Source organism: Myotis brandtii, unplaced genomic scaffold, assembly GCF_000412655.1.
Source record: "Myotis brandtii unplaced genomic scaffold, ASM41265v1 scaffold112, whole genome shotgun sequence".
Taxonomy (NCBI): Eukaryota; Metazoa; Chordata; class Mammalia; order Chiroptera; family Vespertilionidae; genus Myotis; species Myotis brandtii.
The window spans coordinates 15,485,503-15,511,837 of NW_005353838.1; the positions used below are offsets into that span (position 1 = coordinate 15,485,503).

Here is a 26,335-nt window from a genome sequence, read left to right on the forward strand (position 1 = left end):
AGCTGTCCCCTCTTTAGGAAGTTGCCTTCTGGTTTTCTCCAGGAGCTCCAGTGCTCAGGCAGGAAGGACAGAGCCATCCACACTGTCTTTGTTTCCTTTTGCTCCCCAGGCCCTGAAAGGAACCAGGGATCCCTCTAGGCCTGCTTGTCCTTGGGGAGTTGTGGCAGGGTTTTGGTAATAGTTGAAAAGTGTTTCATCATATGGTTGCAGGGTATTATTCCTCAGATGTACAAAATCAGAGATCTTTAGAAACTCCCTGTTGAGGGAGCTGTGCTCAGGCCCAGTGTTGTCCCAGGGACGGAGCCTCGTGTGCTGTCGTCTCATCTGTGGAAACTGGGCCTTTTCTCCATGTCTGCTCGGAAGACCTGCCCCTCTCCCCCAATCCTCATCTCTGGCACGCTTCATGGGTCTGAATGTGTTTTCAGGAGTGACTCAAGCCTCTAAATGGAATTCCATGTATTAGTAACTGCCTCGTGCACACTTCTTGTTTTCTGTTTACCTTTATAGGTGGGTTGAACGAAATTCATCTTAATCTTCACCCCAACCCCTATTCCAACACACATGCACAAACGTCCCCGTGAAAACGTAGTGCTGATGCTGAGCTTTAGTGGGGCCCAGAATCCTGAGACTTGGGAGGTATGCTCAGGTTTTGGGGTGGGGTCGGCCATCCCTTCCCAGACCAAGGCCAAATGGCCCCTGCTCTCCACACTGGGAGCAGGGCTTTCTTTATGACTGCTGATAAGGAAGGGTGCCTGGGCCTCCCTCCTAGGCTCAGGGCAGCAGTTCCCATTCTGGGAAAGAAGGACCCATTAGTGTAGTGCGGTGAACGCTGACTTCCTGCCTTCCATGGGCTCAGGTCCCAGGTGAGGGAATGCCCTGCAGGAGGCAGGGGTGAGACCACTGTGGGTAACGGGACCTGGGCACCCTGACCCAGTGGACTGAAGGAGACACCTCTGCCCACCAGGGACCCCAGACCAGATCCTGCTGGTGTTCTCATGAATGATCTGCTCCACATGCATTTTATTGAGGCGGTTCTGCTGTAGTGTTGGGATTGTGGGAGGGAAGAGAGGCCAGTGGAAGGGAAGAGAGAGGCCATTAGGCTGGCTTGAGGCCTTCTGTACTTTGTTGAAAGAGGGTGGAGACCTAGTCTGCTTACTGGACACTGATGAGAACCTGTTCTAGATGCTTTTTATCTTCAGTGATGTTATTGACCCTCACGACAAGGCTGAGATCCCATGCTAGGAGGAAGAAACATGGCCATGATTGTCCCGCTGACAAGTAGGGAGACTGGTGTGAAGCCCACGTGTGACTCCAGAGTCCACTCCTTGTCACAAAGGTCCTCACATTTCCCTTAGATGGGATGTCTACTAGGTGCCAGGAGCAATCCCCCTTTCCGTTGTGACAGTCTTCTTCATCATTCTCACCAGAGAGCTTTCCATTTTATTAATCTTTATAGAACCAATTCTTGGTTTTGTTAATCCTGTTTATATCTTTTCTACTTCAATAATTTTTGTTCTTTATTATTACTTTTTTAAACTCTCTGAGTTTATTTTGCTGTTCATTTCTAAACCCTTGAAATGGAACCTTAATATATGTCCTTTAAGGCCACCTTTCTCTCTGCACAGGTGTAGCTTTCTGGTTGTTCACTGTTGTGAGACTAGATCAGAGGACCTCATTCACCTTTTCTTGCACTTGTGTTTTTGAAGAAGTCATGTTTATCCATCAAATGTTGTTCAGAGTGTATTTTTCAGAAACAAAATCCCTTCCTGTATGACTTAGAGGAAGAGAGGAATAGCATAAGATGATTAGCAGTGTATCTGGGGGAAATTAGTCAATTTGAAATGAAATTAATACCTAAGTTAATTATTAAAGGGAGTTATTGGGAGTGTTTATCTATTATAAATATTTTGGAGTTTCAATGGCAAGTTCATTTTGAGGGGTATCTGAAAGTACCCAAGTTCCCCTTTTCTTCGTAGTCTGTTGCATGAAGACCCCCTTTGGGGGTCGAACGACCCTTTCACAGGGGTCGCCTAAGACCATCGGAAAACACATATATAATTACATATTGTTTTTGTGATTAATCACTATGCTTTAATTATGTTCAATTTGTAACTGAAATTGGGGGTCACCACAACATGAGGAACTGTATTAAAGGGTCGCGGCATTAGGAAGGTTGAGAACCACTGATCTAGAGGGTCTGATTGGTTAACATATCTGCAGTCCATGCATATGAAAGGGTTAGACTATTTCCAGACATTCTTGATTGGATAGAGATTTTGGAAGTGTAATATATTTGAAATCTGCAGGAACTCAGATCTACTTTTCAGATTATCTGTTTCCTCATTTGTATCATGGTCCATCCATCCATCCATCCAGTCATCCAGTTTCTACTATTCCTGAACTAGTAATTGTTTTAGGATCATTGATACAAAAACTATTAAGATTTCACCCCTCTTAGGAGCTCTTGAGTACTTAGTGAAGTGATCTTAGGACATTGAGCCTTTGGGGTCACCATCCTTGTCTGCAAGAGGGGGGTGTGCAGGGTGAAGGCAGAACTTTCAGAGGGAGCTAGCCTCTGCTCTGGTGGCAGCCTTGTGCTGCCCAGTTTTTCTTTTCCAACATCTGTTTTTTTGAGTATATTTTTCCAGCAAAGGAATATATAAAAAGCAACCCTAATTTCCTCTTTAGTCAAAACTATTAAAAAAGAAAATCCCACACACGAAGCCAAACCTCTCCAGAAGTAAATTCGGAATTCATTTTTGGATTTGTTTCTCTCTTGCCTTAAGACTGAAGAAGCCTCCCCAAGAACCCAGCACACTTGCTTTCTCCTTTCAGCAAACTTCCTTTTGTGCCTCTAACTCTCTGGAAATCTGTTTCCTACTCTAAAAAAGCAGCTGGAATGCACTAGAGCTGCTCAGCACAAACTACAAAGTGATGGCATTGACTGTGCAAAGCAGATGCTGTTTGCATTCAAATAAAAGACAAACATAATATTTGCATTAATAGAGAGCCTTTGCAAAAGTATTTGCATAAAGTGTTTTATCCTTTCCCAAGTGCTGGTTACTTGGAACTAATTTCTGAGTGCAGCAAAGGATAAGCAATCTTTTGCTGATTATTTCTCAAAAGTAGTTGCTTTTGCACAAGGGTAGCTGATTTCAGAGAAGGGCTCTCCACCATGCAAATGTAGTGTCAAGTGCAACCCTGCATTGATTACTGTCAGTCATATTCCTGGTACTTTTCTGTGTATAAAAGTAGCATTGATGAACTGTTACTCTTCTCAGTGAAGCTCTGCCCAAACTGGGCCAATTTCAACCTTTGCCTCTCCTTCATAGCTCGAAGAAGCCAGGCAGTATTGTGAGGGCTTTGGTACCTGTGCATTGCAGTTTTAAGGATGTATGTTCTTAGTTCTTATGTCATAATGAGGGCGATGTAAGTCAAGATAAAGAAATTAGAGCAAAGGAAAAATGATAGTCTACCAAAGAGAAGTAGACCCCAGAAATGCGTATGGTAAATCCTGCATAATTATTCAAAAATCAACTGAAATCCAGCCATGAGTTTCCTCACTGTCAAAGTGAAGAGGGAACCTTGTTTATTCTTAGTATTTACATTGTTCTTAAGAGGAAACCAATGAGCTGTTTTAGACAGTGACTGCGAAACACAAGTTTGAGGAAACAGTGTTACACATAATGAAAGGGTCTCCGTGACTAGATGAAACTCTGAGTTAACTTAGTATTCAGTACTTACCTATGTTTACTTACATGTTCACTAGTGCTTTACCTCAGCCTCCTTCTAGCATCTTTCACTTTGGATATGATTTTCTTCTTTCTGAGTAATCCTTTAGTTGTTATTTTAGCAATGGTTTCTGAGTGGCAAATATTCTCAAATTTTGTCAAGAAAAGGTCTCTTTTCTCTTTCTTTTGTCTTTTCATTGTTTTTATGACTCAAAAAGCTTCCTATTTTAAATTTAGCTCTCTGACTCTGTGCTTGTGCCTTCCACACTGTCAACCATTTCCCGCTCCTCAATAAGGAAAGCACACTTGATCCTGTCTTAGACACGTTTAGCACAGTGGATCCAACCACAGGCCTTGCTGACATGTTTTTTCATTTTAGACAACTTCACTAGAACTTTGGGTCTCACAGCAGAACTCAGCCTAGGCACAGGCCACATGCAGATTGTGGTGCTTTCCCAACCTTAGTATAAAGGTATTCATTTTATTAGAGACTTTATTGTAGGACCGCCTCTGCCAGTATGTCAAACACTGGACCATTCTGAGTGCTTGTAGATAACCGTCCCCAAAAGAGCCCTTTTTCTTGAACAGTGAGTGCTTTAGCTGGGTATAGAAGTGTAGGTGACTTGTATTTCACTTAGCAGCTTGAAGCTGTTTTAATGTCTTCTGACTTTTGTGTTGCTGTCAAAAAGTTAGCTCTCAGCCCTGTTGTTTCTTCTTAGGTAATTTGTGTTTTCATCTTGGTGCTTCTGTTTCCTGTTTGGTGGATATTCTGATATTGTGTTGCAGTGTGCAGATTTGTACTCACCCTGCTTGGGATTTAGCATGCTTTTTAAATCTAAGGACTCTTATATCTCTGGAATTCTGAAATATTCTCCTTTATTAGTGATTTGAATATTACCTTTTCTGTATTTTCTCTATTCTTTACTTCAGGAAGTCAGACTAGATTACCCTATTGGACCACCTTGCCTTTTTACCCATGGTTCTCTCCTCTAGCTTTTCTCCTTTTGGAGCTGCATTCAGGTTAATGCTATAGACCTGTCATCCAGTTCATTCTGAAAGATTCTTTTTAAAAATATATATATTTTATTGATTTTTTACGGAGAGGAAGGGAGAGAGATAGAGACTTTGAAACATTGATGAGAAAGAAACATCGATCAGCTGCCTCCTGCACACCTCCTACTGGGGATGTGCCCGCAACCAAGGTACATGCCCTTTATCGGAATCGAACCTGGGACCTTTCAGTCTGCAGGCCAATGCTCGATCCACTGAGCCAAACCGGTTAGGGCTCTTTTTATTCTTTTTAAATGGTTTTCTATTTCTCTTTTTCCAGAGTTCTTTTATTATAGTTTTTTTTTCCTTTTATTTAACATCTTACTTTTTAAAACATGCATGCTTCATAGTATTTTCCATATTCTAATATTTGCAGATACGTTGGAGTCCTTTTTTGGACAAGCAGCTGAATTCGACCACTCTTGGTGTTGTGGTGTTGATGGGTTGTTTACATGTATTATTTGTTTGTACTTTTCTACTTTAATTGTAAATTTTTCAGCAGGAGGTTTTTAATTTTTATTTTCTTCTTCCCTGCGTCTCTCCCCTTTCCCTTCAACTTCTTCTTCTTCTGCCGTTGGCATCTCATGTGTCCTGGGATGTGGCTGTTTCCCATGAAAGACATTTTCTTGACTTTCCTGGGATTCCAGGGTTTCCCAAGCTCAGGTCTAGATTTTACCTTAATTTCTAGACTTAGGATTCCAGAACTGTTTAAGTGATGTGAATCTGGAGGCCACACTTGCATGGGCCAGGTTTAGGGCTTCAGTTTTTCATAGGAGACTCTTCCCAGCAACCCTCTGCCTCCGTGGCCTGGTGGGAGGAGTTGTCCAGCCCCATTTTCATAGATCCAGGAGTCCTCCAGAGTTCTGCTCTTACGAAGGAGTCTCAGTCCAGCTCTCTGTCAGGACAAGTTCAATGGACGTGCCTGCAGCTCACCCCAGGGCCGGTTCTAAGGACTCTGGGTCTCAGTACACTTGCTTAGAGAGCACCTTCTGTTGTTTTCTCCTCTGGTAGCAGGGTCTTCTCTATCTTACTTTTAAAATTGGGGTGGGATTTTATTTTACTTTATACTCACCATTTCTATATTCTTGTTTTGGGAAGTGAGGAGCCCTTATGGACTAAGTCTGGTAAGGTTCAGGAACCTCAGGTTGTGATAACTTTGTAAATTGTTCAGCTCTGTGTTATGGACATGGGTAGGCCCTGTGTTTTCCCAGGTGTGAAATTGGTTTTTGCCACAGGTGTCCCTGTTAATTCAGTGTGTCAGCCAAGCAGCACAGACTCGACTACTCTCATTTTCAGTTCCTCTTTTCTTAGAGTTGAGTTAAAAGGCTGCTCTTCTTTCTCATTGTCTGTGGCTACTTTAATGTAGATCAATCATAACTGAGTACCCACCTAAGGGTGCTCATTTTAATTACAGATTGCTTTCATGCCTAAGCAGTTGGACATAATCTGTCTGTACTGGTGTAATTGGTTATATAGATTAAGAAAGGCTGCTTTTTTTTTTGGTGTAGTTTCTACAGATTTCCTTTGCTCCATTATTCTTCTACTCATTGTCACAAACGAATACACTGGGACATGATTGAATTTCATCTGATTTGAATATTGAAAAATATGAAATGAATGTGTTCCAATAATTATGATATCTCATGAGAAGCTGAAGACATGTCACCAATTCAGGTAGTCTGCAAAGCAGGTGACTTTGGGATAAAAATGTCATCAGGCTTCCACTCTGCTCCATGCAGTACCAGGTGCACAGGACTCTTGCTGGGAGGCAAGGGTGTAGGGGCTGAGCCAGGGAACATCAAGCCAGGTTTGCTTATAGAGAACAGTTTGGGAAGTGAGAGTGCACATGTTTATGTGGAGAGCAGGGGAGAAATGATTTTATTTCTACTTCTTAATTCAAAGATTACTCCATTACAAAACAGGCAATAAGGAGAAATAGCCTATAAATTTGTATATATCTAAGAATATATATATGAAGGTTCAAAATTTGGAAAGGTTGTTTGCTGTTTAATAAGCCATCCTGGCTATTTGGAAATAGTCTGCCACTCTCCGGCCTCATCTGGGCCAGCCTGTCCTTTAGAGAAGAAGAAGTGAGGCCCAGTGCATGCATAGACCTGTTGGCCTGTCCCCAAGAAGGACTTGTGTGGGACATCAAAGCTTCCTGTTGTATTGCTCCTTCCTGTGTCTCTTGATTTTCCTTTAATTACTGCTGAAACCTGGGAAGTAACGCACCTGCTGATGGGAGTGAAAGTCAGAGGACCCACTTCCACACTTTGGTTTTCATGGCACATGGTCCTGCTGTTTGTGAGCAGGTCCTGTGAGCTAGGTGTCAGATGGGGGGCTCACTCAGTGGCCTGATTTAATCCTTTTGGTCCTGTGAGGTGGACATGTCACCCATTTTACAGATGTGGAAAATGAGGCCAGGTCATTTATGTGAGGTCAGGGACAATTAGGAGTGGTTCTGGGCTCTGGCACTCACAGCTGAACCTCGGTGCCACCAGCTGCAGGTGCTGGACTCCTGAGTAGTCATGTGGAAGCCACAGGCTGAAAGAGTCAAAAGGACAGAAATTCATATCCTGTCACCGACATTAGCGTAGTTAACATCTAACAGCAAATTGCTGCTCCTGCCAGTAGCTCTATTTTTAGAAGGTTAAAATAGAACATGATACAGTGTAATCACTGTATTTTTAGAAACTGAAGTTAGCATTGTATAAAAGTGGTTATAAAAGGAATAATGATCAGGTTTAGAGAGTCTGATTTGGGGGAAGCTGTGATCTGTAGAGTACATCCACACTGTGTGTAATGAAAATGTAAGAGTGACTTTTGCAGATTGCAGGCCTTTTCGGAGTAGTACCCAGGAAAGCTAGCTTTTTTGGAGGGAGGGGTGTGCCATGGAATTCTTGAGAAATAATGGTGATAAAGTGACCTTGAGCACACATGCAAGCTTCTGAGCACTTAGCATTGGGCACAGAGGAAGCACACGGTCTGGGCTCTAAGGAGGTGCCTGTGTGAAGCAGGTTGCAGTATCATCATGCACACATCATGCCTGGGAGGCTGGAAGTCTCCCCGCCAAGTCTGCTAAAATGCTAACAGCTGTGGCATTTGGGTAATGTGACTTGTATGTCCCCTCTCTTCTTAAAATAAAAAGATATATTTAAAAATTTTAACAGAATAGATATAACTTTAAAAATAATATGCTGTGCCCTGACCGGTTTTGCTCAGTGGATAGAGCATTGGCCTGCGGACTGAAGGGTCCCAGGTTCGATTCCGGCCAAGGGCATGTACCTCGGTTGTAGACACATTCCCAGTAGGGGCTGTGCAGGAGGCAGCTGATCGATGTTTGTCTCTCATCGATGTTTCTAAGTCTGTATCTCTCTCCCTTCCTCTCTGTAAAAAATCAATAAAATATATTTAAAATAATAATAATAATAATATGCTGTATATTATTAGGCAATACAAAAATAAAGAAAGGAAAACTAGAAATGATTTAAAGCTTCTGAAACAGAAGCTGCCCCTGTTGAAAGCCCTCCTTTCTGCTGGACTCTGCGTGGCTCTGGCTCTGGGGGCGAGCGGCGGGGCTCTTCAGACTGTTTGGCTGCACTTCTCTCTGCCTCAGGGCTGTAGGTGAACCCTGAGGTGCGTGGTGGAGGTCCTGGCAGAGAAAGTTCTTCCCACGACCCAGGTCTGGCAGCTCATCTCTTAGTGCAGTGGTTCTCAACCTTCCTAATGCCACGACCCTTTAATACAGTTCCTCATGTTGTGGTGACCCCCAACCATAAAATTATTTTCGTTGCTACTTTATAACTGTAATTTCGCTACTGTTATGAATCGTAATGTAAATATCTGATATGCAGGATGTATTTAGGCGACCCCTGTGAAAGGGTCGTTCGACCCCCAAAGGGGTCGCGACCCACAGGTTGAGAACCGCTGTCCTAGTGTAATTCATGGGACGTCCTCTCTTGTCCTTTTTTTTGCCGAGACCTCTGGTAGCAGGGCCCTGCCGGACATGACAGTCCAGTGTAAGACTGCAGAAAGTGATCCTTCCTATCTGGGATGCGGGCAGGTGGATGGAGTATGATAGCTTCTAGGGAGGAAGCACTTTCCTAGACCCTTAAGGACTGGTTCCCTTGAAATTCACTTCCCCTGGGAAAGGTTGAGATGTCAGGAGAGCCCAGTGTCATGTGTCACTGCTGATGGTGAGCACTGAAACTCTCAGACTTCTGGGTGCTTCCCCACCAGTGAGACAGTACCTCGGTTCTGTACCTACTGTTCCTGCCCCTAGATGAGCTGCTGGAGGGAGACTCCAGCCCCTGACAGCCCCCAAGCAGCAGATGGGGACAAGTAGCCCCTGTGCGGAGCTGCCCTGGTAAGACACAAGGGAGGCCAGGCAGTTTTGGGGTCACACAGACATGCAATTTGTCCCATGGGCACAGTGTGGGGTTCATTGTCACCCTACTGGTTCTGGCGAGGCATTCCAGGGTCTTTGGGCACATCTTTGGGGCTGATACCTGGGTGCTGAGGATGAAATAGTGTTGTTATAGTACTTGCTCGTCTTCTCTAAGGTCTGTGGCCAGTCTGTCTCTGTTAGCACAGGGTTCCCAGAACCTGATGCCATGTGTCTGGAGCACACTTGGCTCCTGACAGCATGTGTCAGAAACATGAAATTAAATCAGGGCATTTGATTGAACCAGGGGACATCTATGCACCATAACAGGAAATGTGTGGCAACTGCGATGTGGCAGGTGCTGCCACTAAGGGAGGTGCTCCAGATGAGGCTGCAGTCTGGAGCAGTGACCTTCCCCGTGCACAGTGCCTGTGGGAAGGGAAACTAGTCTGCATCGGGGAGGAGGTGAAACCAGCACAAGGCACCGACCACATAGGTGAAACACACTCTCACCTCTGGGTGCTTTGTGCACTTGTTTCCTGGCAAGATTTCTGGGTGGAGTGCATTCCATTTAATATTAAGTTCCCTCTTTTTCTCTTAGCAGCTCAGCTGCAGAGATTGATACATATTTTGAAGGTGAGGCCCCACCCAGGCTGGGCATCTGGGCAGTGGGAGTGAGGGCAGCAGTGAAGAGTGAGTTAAGGGGTGGGCGGGGAGCAGTGGCAGGGCCTATAAACTGGCAAAATGAGTGGAATAGCTAAACTGAAATACATACTATCTTGAATTTTGAACCATTGATAAATCTTGAACATTTTTTGTAATTTTTTTCCTGAGAAAGTCATAAAGTAACGAGAGGAGGTTTTAAGTTCCATTTACTCTTTCAGAATGAACAGGTCAGTGAGACCTGCCTTCTGGGTTCCCAGCCTTTCCCCAGCAAACACACCACCTCTATCTTCTCCTGGTTTTTCATACCTGGGTGAATGTCTTTGTTCTGCAGACCCATGTGTCATCCACCCAGAAGTCCCAAAGGACTCACCTTTACAATAGAGCCCACATTGGACCACATCTCCCAGCTCCATGGAGAGCATTCTCATCCTTACCTGGACCATGGAAACAGCCTTCACTCTTCTTTCTGCTTCCATTCTCCCTCTGTCCCCCAGCCCTGGGTCATGCTCTTTGTGGCAGCAGAAAGGAGCCTTCAGGATCAGTGGCCAGCCCGGGTCCTCTCACACTGTTCTGGCTCCTTGGCTCCTTCTACTGGATTCCACAGCACTTGCTCTTCAGGGCCTTCCCCTTGCTGTCCCTGCCTATGACACTCTTGCTCAGGTGGTTTAGATGGCTCCTTCTTGCATGTCTTTCAGGTGTCTGATCAGATGTCACCTCTTCACAGGGCTCCCTCAATCACTTTATCTAAAGGAATGATCCCCAATCACATCCTACCCCCATGATTTCTACTCCCAGCATGAAACCACACAGTTTGCTAAGTGTGTGTGTCATGTTTTCACCAGTGGAAGATTAGGGTGCCAGTCTTTACCCCCAGAATTATGACAATCACTCAATAACCAGTTCAGTAACATTTGTTGAATGAATGAATGATGTGAATTTGTAGGTAGAGTTGGCAGTATGGAGAGATAGACCTGCAGAGTTGGTCTGACCTTGATCATAATGACCTTCACCATGCCTCTTGCTAACTTTTTCATCTTTAAAATGGGGGCAATAATAGTACTTATACCATTTGTTTCCCTGGTGAGTACTAAGCACGCTATAACAGGAATAAACTCTTAGACAAGTGCCTGACCCATAATAAGTGCCCAGTACCACTTAGCTGTTATTTCTGATTTAGAAAGTAAACTTTGTTGTTTTATTCTGGCAAGATATGGCCAGAATGTTAGTTTAGGAAAACTAAATATACTTTCAGTGACTTGGAGCAAATACTGTCCTAAAGAGTGCTAGGAGAGAAAGCCTTTTGACCCCAGGTGACTGTTGGCTGTTGCAACAGCATGGTATCAGCAGACATTTGCCAATGTGACCTCTGGGGCTGAGTGTCCCCTGGGCTCCTGCTGCTGGCATTCAGCCTGGTGGCTTGAGGTCCCTCCGTGGCCGGCATGGTCGAGCATTTCCTGAGTGTGCTGGGTCTTGGTCACTTCTGAAACCTTGCATTAAAGGGAGAGGGCAGAGGCTCCTTTTTCTGTACGAAGGACAAGAATTGCCTCTGAGGCCAGTGTGTCTGGGGAAAGGGTGAGCAGGGTCCACACTCTGTTTCCATCTTGCCCGGCCTGCTGGGTTAGGGTGAAGCTTGACTGCTCTCTAGCCACACAGTTAGTATGCCTGCGTGGACTTGCTCCACATGGCTGTTTCTGGTTTATTGTTATGAATTAGGGACTCATTTCTCTTGAGCTGCTTATTAATATGTACCTATTTTCTAGCTTCCTATCACTTAACCTGCAAGCACCTGTGAGCTAATTTTTAATGCTCATGGAAGTGGCTCATCCATCACGTGGAGGTAGTGCGACTCACATTTTCAGGAGATGCTGTGCCCCATCAGATGCCTTGGCCTTGGCCTACATTCTGTGTCCAGGCAGGATAGAGCAGTAGCATCACCGATGTGTCGGGGAGTGGAGAGGAGCTGATTTCGTGCCCTGCTCTTTATAGTATGTTCATTACACTGCTGGGCAGTTAAAAGGTGTTGGTTCAGAAAGCAGGACTCCTGCAGAACAGTGGTAGGTGCTAGGAAGGGTTTGCCTCCAGGTTTTCACAGACCCAGCTGTGAGCCTGAGCAGTGGGAGAAGGGGGTTATTCACAAGTAGATGTCAGAGCCGGCTTCAGTGTTGGTCTTATGACTTGACTTTGGACCTTGCTGATTTCACCCTAGGGAACCTGTGCAGAGGACAATTCTGAACTTCAGTGAGCCCTGTACAGATTTGGGGTGCTTTTTTGTGGTACTGCTATGTGATTTCTGTTGTCTGCTATTTCTCATACAGACTCAGAAACCTACAGAGTTTATATCCGAAGTTACTGTCCCCTCCTACACCTCTAGTGCTCCAAAACAGCTTTGGAATGACTCACCCGATTCAGTTGTCCCCGTGGGGCAGATGGACGTCCTTTTAGGGGCTGGGACGGATCTGTTTTCAAAGGTGACTGGACATTCTCTCCAGATTTGTCTATATCTCTTGTTAATAGTTGAGCTGGGCTGGGCCACTCAGTGAGAGCAGCTGAGAACGGTGGGTCTCCATGTTGTCTCACTCAGGGAGGAAGGAGCATGACAGACTGGTCCCAGAGGACCAGCTGAAAGACGTGCTGAGAAGCTCCCTCCAGGAAACGTTGCCTCTGACCATACAACAGAGCCAGCTTTGTCTGGCCTTCCAGAGCACTGCTGCCTGGACGCCAGCAATGCCCACCCGCCAAGCTGTTGACTCTGCTCAATCCTTGGTGTCCAAGCCCTGTTACTCTCTGGCTCAGTGTTATCCAGCTCTGTGGGGACAGGACAGACCCCACTGTGCCCTCAGACCGCTCTACCGATGTTCCTCCTTGCGGCCTGTGCCTTGAGCTGTTCTTTCCCCATTACCGAAGCTTTCTGGTTTGTGGATTGTATCTCAAATAGGTGTGGGTGAGGTAGCCTTTTCACTTTTGGAATTTTCCCAAAGAAAATTCCCAAGTAACCAGCTGTGATCTCCCTTCTGTGAAAATTCCCAAGTAACCAGCTGTGATCTCCCTTGCCTGTGGTATCTTCTTCACTGAGAGCCAGCCTTTCTGCTCGTTGCCCCACTGCTCTGCTGGGGCACTTGGACACTTGGCCCTGTCTGCCCTGACTGAGCCTCAGGTAATGACACAGGAAACCTTGCTGGGTGTGACAGAAGCAGAGCAGGTGCCTGGGGAGGTCAGCCGCTGCATCATTCCATCCCCATGTGCCAGTGAAAGGGAAGATACAAAACTTTAGATGACAGTGTGATAAAACATCTTTGCAACCTCCAGGTAGGGCAAATTTTCTTGAACTTGACATAAAAAACAAGCTTTAACAGAAAATTGATACCTGTGGTCTTAAATAAAGAGAAGCCATCATTTTGGAGGTGATATCTGCAGTGTGTAATTAACAGAGGATTCCTCTGAAACAGTAAGAGAAAGACAACCCAATTAACAACAACAACAAAAAATGGACGAAAGACTTGAATTCAGATTACCAGTAAGCATGTAGAAAGATGCTTGGTCTCCTTGTCATCCCAGAGGCAAAATTAACTTCAGATGCCTCTTCCTCCCCTCCTGGGTGGGACTGGGTAGTGTATGGGGGGCTGTTCCCCATAATTTCCCCCCCGATCCCATCTCTCACAGGTAACACCTGTGTGTGTCTCATGGACTGCCTTTATTGGTCCAAGAAACATAATGTTCTTGTTGGCAGTAAAATGCAGATGCTCTGTAATTATCTATAATAATAAAAGCATAATATGCTTAGATTGGACAGCCGAACAACCTTTGGGACATCCTTCTGGACGACCTTCCGGACAAAGCCTGGGTTGCGAGGGCCGAGGCAAGCTGCCACGGCTGTGAGGGCCTAGGCAAGCCTCTGTGGCTGTGAGGGCCAAGCCCCTTGCAGGAGTTTCATGCATCAGGCCTCTAGTATAATTTATACTTCTATCGTGAAAGGGGTGGGGCCACCTTCTTCTTCAGTGTCTGAAGGTTTTGCTTTGGCTTTTTCATCCCATAGATTACGTGAGAGTTGTCACAGAAATTGCTTCGGTCCACATTATTTGAGTCCCCGCTGGTTGACCATGCCTGGTCTGACCCGAATGCCCATGCCCTTCAGGAGGGGGCAGTTGAGTTGTCCCTGGGCGGGCAGCTGTGCAGGTTTCACAGTGCAGCTGGGGCCAGCCTCCCTGGGCCGGTATCTCTGGCACTTGCCCAACTTTGTCAGTGGGTTCCATTGAAGGCCCTGTGAACTCTTTCTGTTCTTTAGAAATTTTGGAAACTTGGACCTGAAAAGTGAAAGAGGGCATGAATCATAACTGGTATGTACTTTCATCCCTCCCAACCCCTTTCTTCTCTCTTTTTTTCCTAGTGTTGTCTATCTTTTCCTGCTTTCTTCCTCTTTAGCACAGGTTCCTGGGGTGGAGGAGTCAGCTGTTCCTGAAGCCCTAAGTTGCTGGTACAGGTCCTGGTGAGTGAGCTTTTGCCCCAGATCCAGTTCAGGCTTGGGACTGGTCTAGATGAGACCATGCTGGGTTCTGGGGGTGCCAACTGCATGATCTTGGGCACAGAGCTCAGCCCTGCTGGGCCCTTTCCCCATGAGTAAAGGGTGGGAGCAGGCCAGGTGAGTTGAGAGTGATGTTCCTTTGGCTCCAAAGGCCATGATTCCTGTTAGAGACCTCGGTGCTTATCACTCAAGGTAGAGTTCTGAAAGCCATCTCTGCTGCCCCTTGGGATGACACTGAGTTACAGCAGGCAGTTATTTTTAAGCTAGAGCCTGTAATCTTGAAACAGACCCTGCTGTTTCTTTGTGAGTGTGGTCCTGTCAGCTCCCGGTGCACACGTGCTCTTTGCCCACCCATGGTGAATCACATCGTGAGGGGACTTGGAGGACATGCATGCTCCCCACTTCTGTTTTCTGCATGTGCGCTCCTCTTTCAGCTCCGTGAGCTAATTAAGTAGCCATTTGCAGACATGAAATACCACAGTCACATCCAATGGGTTTCCAGATTAGATTCTCCCATGGAGGCAGACCAGGGAGAAAACCTGCCTGCAGTGGGTGTTTCAGGGTCCAAGAGGAAGTAGGACTTTGATTGCTTTCTTCCTGTTAAATGTTAGGTTCTTACCGCTGCTTCCTCCTAAAGCTTAGAACTTTCAGCAAAGGACGTAAATATGGAAATTATGCCTAATCCTCATTTCAGCTCACTCTGAAACGTGCTGTCTGAAGCAACAGAGCATTAAGGTGTAAGCCTGCGTGGGCTCGTGGACCAGTGTGTCTCCATGGGCACTGGCCTGTACCTGTGTGGTTGTATTCCCACTGTTTGCTGTTTCTTCCTGGCAAAGTGTGTGTTTTGCCTTTTGGCTACCTGGTTACTTGCTGGCAATGCACTTAGATCTGGGTTCTGAACTGTCATCTCAGCCTTTGCAGCCTCTGCCCCTCAAATGTGGTTTCTGCTTTGTCCCAGGATTTGGTCCCAGCTGCACATCCTGAAGTCTCTTTCATGGGAACTGAGATATGGAACTGGATTTGTCAGGCCTTTGCTTGGATATGTCACTGGCTCTGGTCCCTGTGCTGCTTCACTCCAACTTTCTTGTCTTACTACTATGGCGTTTGTGTGGCACGTCACTTGCACACATAGGGTGCTGCTGCAAGTATTACATGGAGTTGGGACGTCTTTTCTTTGTAATTAGATTTGAATCCTCCAAGACTAGGGGAGGACCGACATGCCTCTGTGTTCCCAAGCCGAGTCTTTGCCATGTGATCAGGTTCTTACCAACCACATGCCCGGGTCACACACCCAGGACTCAGTCTGGGCACCTGAACCAGGTAATTGCAGGACTCTGGGGCCAGTATTGGAGGCGGTGGTGCTTGTCTGTGTCTCGTGTCCCAATGTCCAGTCTGTTCTTGGTGGCCCTCATTGTTTGCTTCTGCTCAGAGACATCTCCCAGGCACTCTGTGCTGTTGAGTTCCATGAGGCCTGCCTATCAGGTCTGTCACTTGCCTTCTTTGAAAGCACCTGTTTTTGGCTTTTTGTCTCCCTCCTTTAGTGATGAGGTTACAGCTTCTGCTTATGGTGTCCTGCTGAATGAGTGACTTGGGAGGAGCCGAGGGCAGGATGTTTAGCTGTCAAGGGCTCATGCTGCTGCCCTGCCTTCTGCTGCAAGTGTCTGGTGACAGGCCTCTCTGCTTGCCCCTCTGCAGTACCTGTGTGTTTAGACCCTCCTGCTGTTCGTAGGCAGTTTCACACAGTAGCTCCTTTCTGGAGAGGCAGAGCACCTTAATAGTAACCTAACGCTAGCCTAGAACACTTTCCTACTAGATCTAAGTCAGACTTTATTCCACAAGGATGTGGAACAGTCAGGGTTAGGGCTTGAGTGTACAGGTTGCCTCGATGTCAGCCAGCCCAGCCTGTCTGTGTATTGAGCACAGGTACAGTCCCTCTCCCTGACACCGTGCGCTGTGCTCAGCTTCAGTTTACGTATGGAATCTGTCATGCTCTTATCCAATGGCAGTGTTTTGTGGGCTGCCAGCTAGTTCACGCATACGATTATTTTCTGGTGACTCAGTACGCCATACCCTAGGCCCATGGTCGGCAAACCGCGGCTCTCGAGCCCCATGCGGCTCTTTGGCCCCTTGAGTGTGGCTCTTCCACAAAATACCACGTCTGGGCGCTCATGTACAGTGCAATTGAAACTTTGTGGCCCATGCGCAGAAGTCGGTATTTTGTGGAAGAGCCGGTATTTTGTGGAAGAGCCACGCTCAAGGGGCCAAAGAGCTGCATGTGGCTCACGAGCCGCGATTTGCCGAGCCGCAGTTTGCCGACCACTGCCCTAGGCCAATGCCCGGAAATGTGGTTGGTGAGCCAAGACTCAGCCCAGCCATACAGTGATTTAAACTACATGGTGAAGCTTTTGAATACTCTGATACTGCGTGCCTTTAACTTACACTTGGGATTGATTGCATGGAGGTTTAATGCATCTTCCAGCTTTAGTGTGGGTGGAGGAACGTATTATTAGACATCATTTATTCATGTGGCGAGCATTGAGATCTTTAGGCCTGGGGCAGAGAGTAGCTTCATCCCGCATCATGGAAGGTCTGTACTGAGCTGGATGCTGCCCTGAGCCGTGGACCGCAGTGTGAAATGAGGACACTGGCTGGCGTCTGGGTGTCTTAACTGCTTCTGGTTTTAGCGTTTCACTCAGATGGAAGCTGAGGGTGGACATTGAGGAGGTGACTGGAGGAGGACGGTTTAGGGACGTGTATTGGCTGGTGGAGCCAGAGAGAACAGCCCTTGTTTTCTCAGAGCCCAGCTGTGGAGCCCTGTACAGGTGGTACCCCCCAGCACCTGCTCTGACCCCGCCCATCCAGGAGCTGCAGCTGGACAGTTTTTCAGAAGTGCCTTTTGGTGTTTCTGAAGTGTTCACAGTAGGTTAAAAGTCAGAATATGTATATACTTTGCTGAATTTTTCAGTTTTTTAAAATGAATCACTCCATTTATAAATGAAATCAATTTCACCTACTTCTTTTCAGGAGAAAGGTTTGAGACCCATTTCCCATCACTGTCTCGAGGTGTCCGTGTGAGTGGCAATAAAGGTGCTCACAGCCTTAGGTTTACAGTTCTGTGGTCAGGCCAGCTCGGGGTGGTTGTGCTCCAGGAGAAAAGCCTTAGTAGTTGGGCAGAATATGTATATACTTTGCTGAATTTTTCAGTTTTTAAAATGAATCACTCCATTTATAAATGAAATCAATTTCACCTACTTCTTTTCAGGAGAAAGGTTTGAGACCCATTTCCCATCACTGTCTCGAGGTGTCCGTGTGAGTGGCAATAAAGGTGCTCACAGCCTTAGGTTTACAGTTCTGTGGTCAGGCCAGCTCGGGGTGGTTGTGCTCCAGGAGAAAAGCCTTAGTAGTTGGGCCTGGTGGCCTCAGTGGCCTGCCTCCATCCTTCTCTTGACTCAGGGAGCATGGACTGTCTTAACCCTCTAATATGCTGTTTTCTTATAACTATTTTGGTACCTTCACATGGCCAGAATTGGGGAGGGGGTGCTGACTGTGGGAGAGACTACAAATACCAGCATTTGGTTCTCTGAGCTGCCCAGGAACTGCTGTCCCTGCGGGTGCACAGTCAGAGCTGCTCCATCCCTCTCCCATGGTGCAGTGCTGGGGGGCTCATGCAGGCCATAACAGAGGGCAATTTGGGGGCCTCACATGCCTTGCCCTCTTCCTCAGATGGTCTTCAGCTCTTGGGAGCACCTTTTTAGACCTTCTTGGGTCACTAATTTTGTCCTTAGATTTTTAACATCTCCAAAGACACACATGGGAGTTGTATAACACAAAATGTGAAGGCTGCACAAAATGTTACCCATTTTGGATACAAAGCAAGGTTTTATGACAGAGTCAGTAGACCTGAAGTTATTTGTTTTTGTCACGATTGAAAGTCTGCCTAAGGGACCTGATGGCTGCTCTGTGCAACTTGTGTTTTCTCCCTTAAGTTGGTAAGGAAAGTACCTTCCACACCGTCATGGGTAAGGACATGCCTCTCACGCAGGCCATTTGACACACTTGTCAGGAGCTAATTTTAAAGAAGCGTGATTCCTGGAAGTTTTGCCAGTTTTCTTTCTTTTCTCTCTGAGACAATGTGGAAAGTCTCAGGCTGTCTACATGCAGCCTTCTACAAGCTTGGGTGGTGGACAGTCTCTGGACCCAGCTCCGCAGTAGCCGGAACACATAGACACCATTCCTAAAGACAGTCCAAGTCTAAAAGGGGATGCAACAGAAACCATCTCTTAAATATTGTCAGTTCCTGGCCAGGTATTTTTCTAAAAGGTTTGTGTCTTCGTCTGTTTCCTTGATTGTCCCGCCCACATACCCACCGCTGCTTTAAGCTAAGCTGCCTCCTGGGGGCTGTTTCCCTCAATAGGCAGGCCATTTGTTAGTGATGGGCAAGAATGAGTAGCTCTTCTGTTGTTATTGTCTTTATGCTTGTGGTCTCTGCAGGAAGGCTGACTTCTGATAAACACAAGTAGGTATAATGTGGTTGCTGATGAAGTAAACCAAACAGCTAAGCCAGATTTTTGGCCAGAAATTAGTGTTTGTCAGTTTGGTAGCTTCACTTGGGGACTATTTTGGTTATTCTACCGAGGGTCTTTTATTTCCTGAGTCAGCAAATGAAAATGACCCATGATGGAATTAAATCCGTCATCTCTAAAGTAAAAAGGACACATACATTATCATTGTTTTCGAGGATTTGCTTCGTGGAGGTTCTGAATGTAAAGTGTTCTCATTGAAATTCAAGCAGTTTCTGAAGCCAAACACTTTCTCTGTCCTGCAGATGGACTTTCTGGCCGAGACCAGCCCGTGGAGCTGCTAAACCCGGCCCGTGTGAACCACATGTCCAGCACCGGTAAGTCAGCGCTCCCAGTCCTGGGGCCCGGCTCACCTGAAGGCTATTTTGAGGCTCCACTTTCCTGGGAGAGCACGGAGAGAAAGGAGTGGAGTTACCAGCTCTATGAAGCTGGGGGACTTTTTTTCTGGGGTAAAATAGGCTGCCCGTCCTGGGAATGAAATGGGCACTGACTGGATGTTACTTGAGTGGCAGAGATGGGCCATCCTCTCTGCTGAAGTGCCAGAGGCTGTGTCTGAGCTGGAGCTGGGGCCAGAAGTTCCATGCCAGGGGAGGCCACAGGGCCACTGGCGGTGACTGTGGCCCCAGCCTTTCTAGAGGTGAACTGAGTCCATGACATTGTTTCCTAAGCCCTTTTGATTTCCTTTTTTTTTTTTTTTTTTTTTTTTTTTAAAAAGCTTCAACTGTGATTATAAATCTTTCAGTCCATATATGATATTTCTAAATTGTATGCTTTCAGCAAAGTTTCCCAAGTTTACATGGCCGTGGAAATTTTTTTCTTTCCTTTTTCTGTAAAACATCTCTCCCCGTGTGGTGTCCTGCAGGGTTTCAGCTCAGAGTGGGTACTGTTTGTTCTTCACAGGCCACTTGGCCTTACTGAAAAGAAAACTAACCTACTGAAGTCCTGGGGTGTGAGTGAGCTATTGTCACTCCGTCATGTACATGCTCAGCCAGGGCTTTGAGGGCAGTGCTGCTGGACCCTTGCCCTCGCCGTGTCCTGAAGGCCTCTGTCTCTGTGGTTTTTGCTCTGTGGCTCCTCCTGGACCCAGGCTTCCTGTGGCCCCTCTGCACACTCCCTCTGTGAGCAGGGCTGGCTGGGACAGGGAGGTGGCAGACCCTTCCTTGGCCCTGGCCCCCATCAGAACCACACATTCACGGCCTCATCTTCCCCAGACCCCTGAGAAAGAAGGCAAAGCTTGCAGCAAGGCTGCGAGTGTCAAAGGAGAGGTTTCTTTCTGTGCAGGGCGGTGCTGAGGTCTGCCAAGGCTCGCCGTTGGCCTTTCCTCAAGCACAGACCTAGGCTGTTTCTCTGTAGTGCTCCTCGAAGGCGCTTGTTCCAGGGCACAGCGCTCGGGCCCTGCAGGGGTGCTGGTCTCCTCTCTTCTATACTCCCATCTGTATCCTCCCCACCTACCAAGCAGTGTACTTTTTACCTCAGGACCTGGGGTGGGAGGTACTTTCAGATGGCTGATGAAGATGCTCGCTTTAGCAATGCTGATTCCCACTCTCTGTGTTTCCTTTGTTTAAACACTGAGTCCTTGTGCACTTGGGCATTTTGAGACAACTTCCTGGTGCCCACCAGGTGTGGGAGGGAGGAAGATTTTCAGTGGCTGTACAGACCATGAGAAGGTGGTAAATGTGGGTCGTGTTCATGTGAGCCGGAAGAGATGGCTTCAAATGGACCTTCTGGTTTGGGAAGCAGTCCCGCTGGCTGAGATCTGATGTGGGGCCAACTCCCACTTCCTGTGGAGGCAGACCTTGGACTTCAGTTTGAGCAGAGGGGTTAATTCTCATTCTTCCCCTTCCCCTTAACTTCTTATATGTGAATATCCTTCTGTTCCTATTGCTCTTTTTCCTTGTCTTATTAAACTTGTTAAATTATAAACTAGTGCTACCATAAAAGGGGGGAAACATACTAGTATAATCATGTGTGTACAACTGTATTATAACAGATATCCGATTATTATTACTTTTAAGATAGCATCTATTTCCTGGGTTTTGAAGAAGTGAATGGCACGTCATGGGCAAGGCTACACTCTTTCTCCCTTCCCAGAGGTCGTTTGTTGTTTTCCTTCTCGGTGGGGACTTGGGGCACAGACATGGTGGCTGGGTGGGTGTCCTGTGGAAGCCAGGTCATCAGCTCAGAGTTAGGTGGGGAGAGATGCTGAGTTTGGGGATAAGAGAAGGTGACAGATGGTCACATATGAGAGCTGACATGTTCGGGATTACGTGCCACCTGTGTCGTGTGCTGGGATTATAGGGGACTTAAAAACAGTTAAGTCATTTGTTTCTGAATCATATTTTTTTTAAGTAAAATACATTTTTTCTTAATTATAAAAGTAACCATGTTTATAATAGAAAAGAGTAATTATACCGAATGTGTGGGATGTTGGTTTCTAGAACGGGAAGACAAGCTTGAGACAGTGTAGACACTCACCAGTCTGATTGAGTGAGTGGTTCCAGGAGGAGGCTGGGCTGTCCAGGACACTGTGGAGGAGAACAGAGCCTCAATGGCAGCAGGATGCATACCAGAGGCGCTGCTGTAACCAGACAGCAGGCTGGAGGTTCCACCCATCCTTTCACTGATCCTTACAGCAGCTTTGCTGGAAGGAAGGCGGGCTCCTTCCAGGCACATAAAGTATGGGGCAGGGACCCATCTCTGCTTTCCAGGTGTGCTTCTGGTGAAAGACAGCTTAGAACATGGTCTGAGCCTTGGCACCAGAAGGGGACGTGGTGGCTGACTCTCGGATGGGCTGCACCAGAGAAGAGTATCTTGTGCAGATTGCTCAGGTCCAACACGGAGGTCCAGTGCCCTCCACACATGTTCCCGCTAACTCCTGCTCCTGTCAGAGTTCAAGCTCTAAAACGAAGGTGGAATTTTTAAAAGAAAATTCTGGAATCTCAAAGAAACTCTAGAGAACTTATCCAAACTAATTTTTAAAAAAGTGAGGTTTGGCTTTAGCCATGGATTCCCAAATCTTACAGGGTATTTGACCACCACTCTGTCAAAGGGGTTATTGAATTTGTTGACATTCCTGTTGAGTTTTGGAACAGGAACTGTTTGAGGTTAGCTGGCTTCAGGAGCCTTTGTCGCCTCCCAGGCATGTTTTGCTGTTGTTTGGTTTGCTGAGGGGCCTGCACACAGGTACAGATAGGAGACCTGTGGCCTCAGGGAAAGCTTGGACAATCTTCCTCCATTGGCCCTGGAAGCTATTAATATACCTAGTAAACAGATGCCCTAGGGACAGAACCTTAGCTGGAATGCCTCTCACTTGATACTCCTGGGGTTCTGGATGGGGCACATTAGAGGATTAATGGCCACCTTTGGTAGCTTCTAAGGGCTTCTCCTGCTGAAGTACTGGGCAGGGGTGGTGGGAAGGAGAGAGCTCTCTCTGGTTTCCTCGTTTTGGTGCCAGGCTTGACTCCCTGAGCTGTCATCTTCTAGCTGAAGGAACTGTCACTCAGTAAAGAGCTTCATGCAGTGGGGGCTTTTGGGCACACAGTAGGAGGCTTGCAGGTGAGGTGAACACACAGTACACGTCTGCAGACTGAATGAGCATGTGCACCAGGGTGACAGGTTGTCTGTGGTGCTTTCCTGTCTGCTCATTTGTTTTAAATTTTGGAGTAAAAATGAAACACAGAACAAAAAGATATCAAAGTAAAATCTAGCCGTCTGAAAAACTGGAAAACAGTTCACACAGTTTGATTTACTTAAACGAATGTTGATAATGTTCCCCTTCCTCCACTGGGTTTGCCGGAGGGGCTCTGTGAGCAGCCATGACTTATAGACTGGTTTATGAGTGTGTAGCGCACATACTGTAAAACCTGAGTGTAATTATAGCTTTGTCTGTGGAGGGTGCGTTCATGAGTTTTTGGAAATGGCCTCATTCACTTTGGGGAACAGGTGAACTTATGGGCAAGGACAGCTCTAGACCAGAGGGCCCGGTTCATTGGGTGTGGTGCTGAGGAACCCTCAGATCCCAATTTCCCCTCACCATTGAAGGTTCATCACCACTCAGGGTCTGTAAAAGGTGTGACCTTTCGAGCCTAAGCGTGTCAAACACCTCTTGCCTGGCCCTTCCTCCTGATCGAGAGCTCCTACGGGCAGTTGCTGTGTCTGGAAGCGCTGTGGTGCCAAGAGCAGTCTCTCTCCTGTGGCACAAAGATAAACTATATCTTTCTGCCCCATTTCTCCCCACCTAGCTCCATTGGGAAATGCTCCATTTCCCCCCACCTACACCCCCACCCTTGGTCTGTGAGTGAAGGGTCAGGGTTGGGCCTAGCTGAGCTGTGGCAAGGCCAGGGAGCCAGTAGACCTGGGGAAACAGGGTCCACCTGCCTCTGATTGGTTGCATGGCTTTGAGCAGGTGGCCTGTCCTCTGAGCCTGGGTGCCTCTCTAGCATCTGGTGGCTGCTTGGCCTGGCAGAGGCCTTAGGTGACCAGGAAGCAAAGCAGGTGTCTGTGGCTGTGCAAAGCTTTCCCCTCTTGTGTTTCTGGTGCCCTCTGATCTGCCCGTCCCAGCTGCTGGCTCTGCTGCTTTCTCCAGTGTGACTGTCTCTCCCCCCTTCCCTTCGCCAGCCCAGAAGCCTTTGTGATGACACCTAGGACTCACTATTTAAAATGAAGCAAACACTGGGCAGTGCAGGGAAGCCCAGCAACTACATAGTGCTTAGAGTTTTGTTGAGAGCCCCCCAGGAGGCTTCCGTCCACTTCGCTCTTCTCTCTCTGCTCTGTTCTGTGAAGTTACAGGCGTGCTGCTTTCTTAGTCAAGCACCTGAACCTACTGAATAGTTAATGTAGATGTACCTACAGGCTAGAAACCCCCTTGTGTCTGCTGCCCAGGTGCAGGGCGTCATTCACTACCTGGACGTGACACCTGGCCGACTGCAGTCTTCCTCCTGATGGCTGCTCTCCTGGTGGACGGGCCAGCGAACAGGCCAAGGTGACTGCAGGTGGCGGGGATAGGTGTGTTTGCTGGGTGCCACCAGCTCTCAACCCAGTCCCTGTCCTTCGCTGAGGGGTGGTGACCTCAGCATAGTTGTGAAGTGAATGACATTTGCCCTCTGGCAGTGACCCTAAGGTCTGACCCAACGGTCCTTTTAAGTCCTCTTGGGACATTTGAAAGTTCTACCTGATTATTAGGTGGAGGAAAGGATGTTTTGAATTCTGGTTTTTTTGTGCCTTACAAGTGCCCCCGATGGACAGAATGTGTCCAGGGGTGTGCAATGTTGTGACACCAATTGCAGGAAAGTGTGCTTTTCCTTTTTATTTATCCCCTCTTTCGTTACCAGTGTTGTGTCCTACACTTTAGGGCTATGGGGTGTGCATGAAATGTCCCTGGAAGCAGCGACTCTGGAAATGAAGTCTAAATGTGTGTCCAGCCAGGAGTAGGGAGAGATGTTAACTCTTGTCCCTGTTCTCTTGGCATTGTCCAATTGAGACGATTTTCGTTTTCTGTGGTCGTATTAACGTTTCAGTCACACCCACAACCTGCCATCTAGGAGGTTAAAGTGTCATCTTTTTGGGAAAGGTCCCTGTTTCTGAAGCCTTCCAGCAGTGGGTTCTGTTTCATGGTTGTTGTTTTTTAAATGAGATATTTAGAAGTGTTTTTTATCTGAAGGTATGAAGTTTTTCAAGTAATCTTTTTGCTATTGAATTATAGTTCACTATATTATGGTTGGGAGTGACTAAGCCTTTGAATTTGTTGAGACTTGCTTTGTGGCCATTTTTTATGAATCTTCATCATGTGTGTGAGTGAGTTGAGTTCTCCAGTTTAATGCTGGGTCCTAAATATGCTCATTAATTCATTCATTGTTGTAGTAAATCATGCAGAACATCAGATGTGAGAAGGTGATAAGGGCTATGGAGAAAAAAGCAACTGGGACAGATGGAATTCTTGTGTGGTCCGTTCCTGAGATTTTAAATGAAGTGGCCAAGGGAGGCCTCACTGTTGATCCACCAGGCTCATTCGTTCATTCCTTTCTCCAGTCATTCCTTCACCCAGTCATTCATTCATTCATTCATTCACTCCGTCATTTATGGCAGTTGGGCCTTCTAGGTGCCAGTTACTGCCCTTGGCACACATAGACTTATGAATGAAACATCCCCATGTTTGTGGAGCTCATGTTGTACCAGGGGAAGAGGACATTGAACAAATACAATTAGTAAACTGTGGCAAGGAAGCAGGGTTGGGGGAGCTGGCAGAGAAGGAGCTGTAGTTCGGGTCCGGCAGGGGCAAGGTGCCTGGGACAGTCAGGAGGCAGGAGAGGAGTATGGGCATGTGACTGGTGAATCCCTGCTCCAGGCTCTGGCTGGTCACAGAGGGACATGCAGGCCATCTTCAGCAATGAGACTTTTGCTGTGAGTGAAGGGTCACTCCCCTTTGAGTGAATGGGGAGCTCCTAGAGGTTCTGAGTGGAGTGACCCACCGGCCTTGTGCTACAGAGAATGACTGCTGGACACATGGGGTAGGGGAGGGACAGGAAGCCTGGTGGAGACAGTGGTGAGAACCACTGTGATTCTACACATGTTAGATAGGATTCACTGAGGCTGTAGGTAGGCTGGGAGGGAAACCCTCGGGCAGTGACTAGAATTTGAGATTGGAGCATCTGGAGGCGGAGTTGCCATGAATCACAGTGGAGAACATGGATGAAGCTGGCCTTGGGGGGAGGTGAGGGCTCATGTTGGACATGTGGATTGTTGAAAAGTTATGCCCATTAGTGATGCTGAGTAGGCAGTTGTGAACATGAGCCCCAGCTTGGGAGGAGGGCCGAGGCAAGGGTCTTAACACTGGGAGTCGGTGGCATAAAGATGGTATGGAAATGAAATCTGCCAAGGAAACAGACCTCCATGCAACATCTATAAGGTAGACATTGTGTATAATTTTTAAAAAAAGATAATGATTAGAGTTACCAGTGTGTTTTCTACCAACTCATACTTTATAGAGTCTCACTGTTTCTCAGCAGAGGTATCTTGTCCGGATCTCTGTTTTGTGTGTCCACCTGTAGAAGCAGCCCCATACCTGAGGTGGGAGAGCTCAGCATCATAGCCCTGGATCACTGGTAATTACGGTGGTGATGGCAATAAGGACAGCAATGGTCCCTCCAAGTGCTGCCTGCCCGGTATTCATTTAGCACTTTATGTTCTCCGTCCTTCCATTCTTCTTGAGGGGCCTGCAGGGTGGGTATCTGAGGCTGCTAGAGGCCAGGTAACTTTACCAAGCCTACACAGTGAATTTTAAACAAGTGTCCCAGGTGTTTCTTCTAGACTGAACCTAACCCCCGTTCCCCCACCCCAACACACATTGCAGTCCCGCATTTCCAACTGCCTGTTGGATTTTCCTACACCCCACCCCACCTCTACCTCC

The 26,335-nt window shown here is 47.0% G+C and overlaps 1 protein-coding gene across 10 annotated transcripts in view; it reads left to right on the forward strand.

Annotated features, from left to right (window-relative positions):
- Positions 1-26,335, forward strand: part of HDAC4 (histone deacetylase 4) — a 202,532-nt gene that overhangs the window by 60,415 nt on the left and 115,782 nt on the right. For 9 of the 10 annotated variants that reach the window (XM_014546907.1, XM_014546900.1, XM_005857710.2 and 6 more), the window contains one exon: positions 19,176-19,247. The exons of the other annotated variant lie outside the window; for it this stretch is intronic. In XM_014546907.1, the coding sequence (XP_014402393.1) occupies positions 19,176-19,247 (72 nt within the window). The remainder of the gene's footprint in view (positions 1-19,175; positions 19,248-26,335) is intronic. 10 annotated transcript variants of the gene reach the window in all.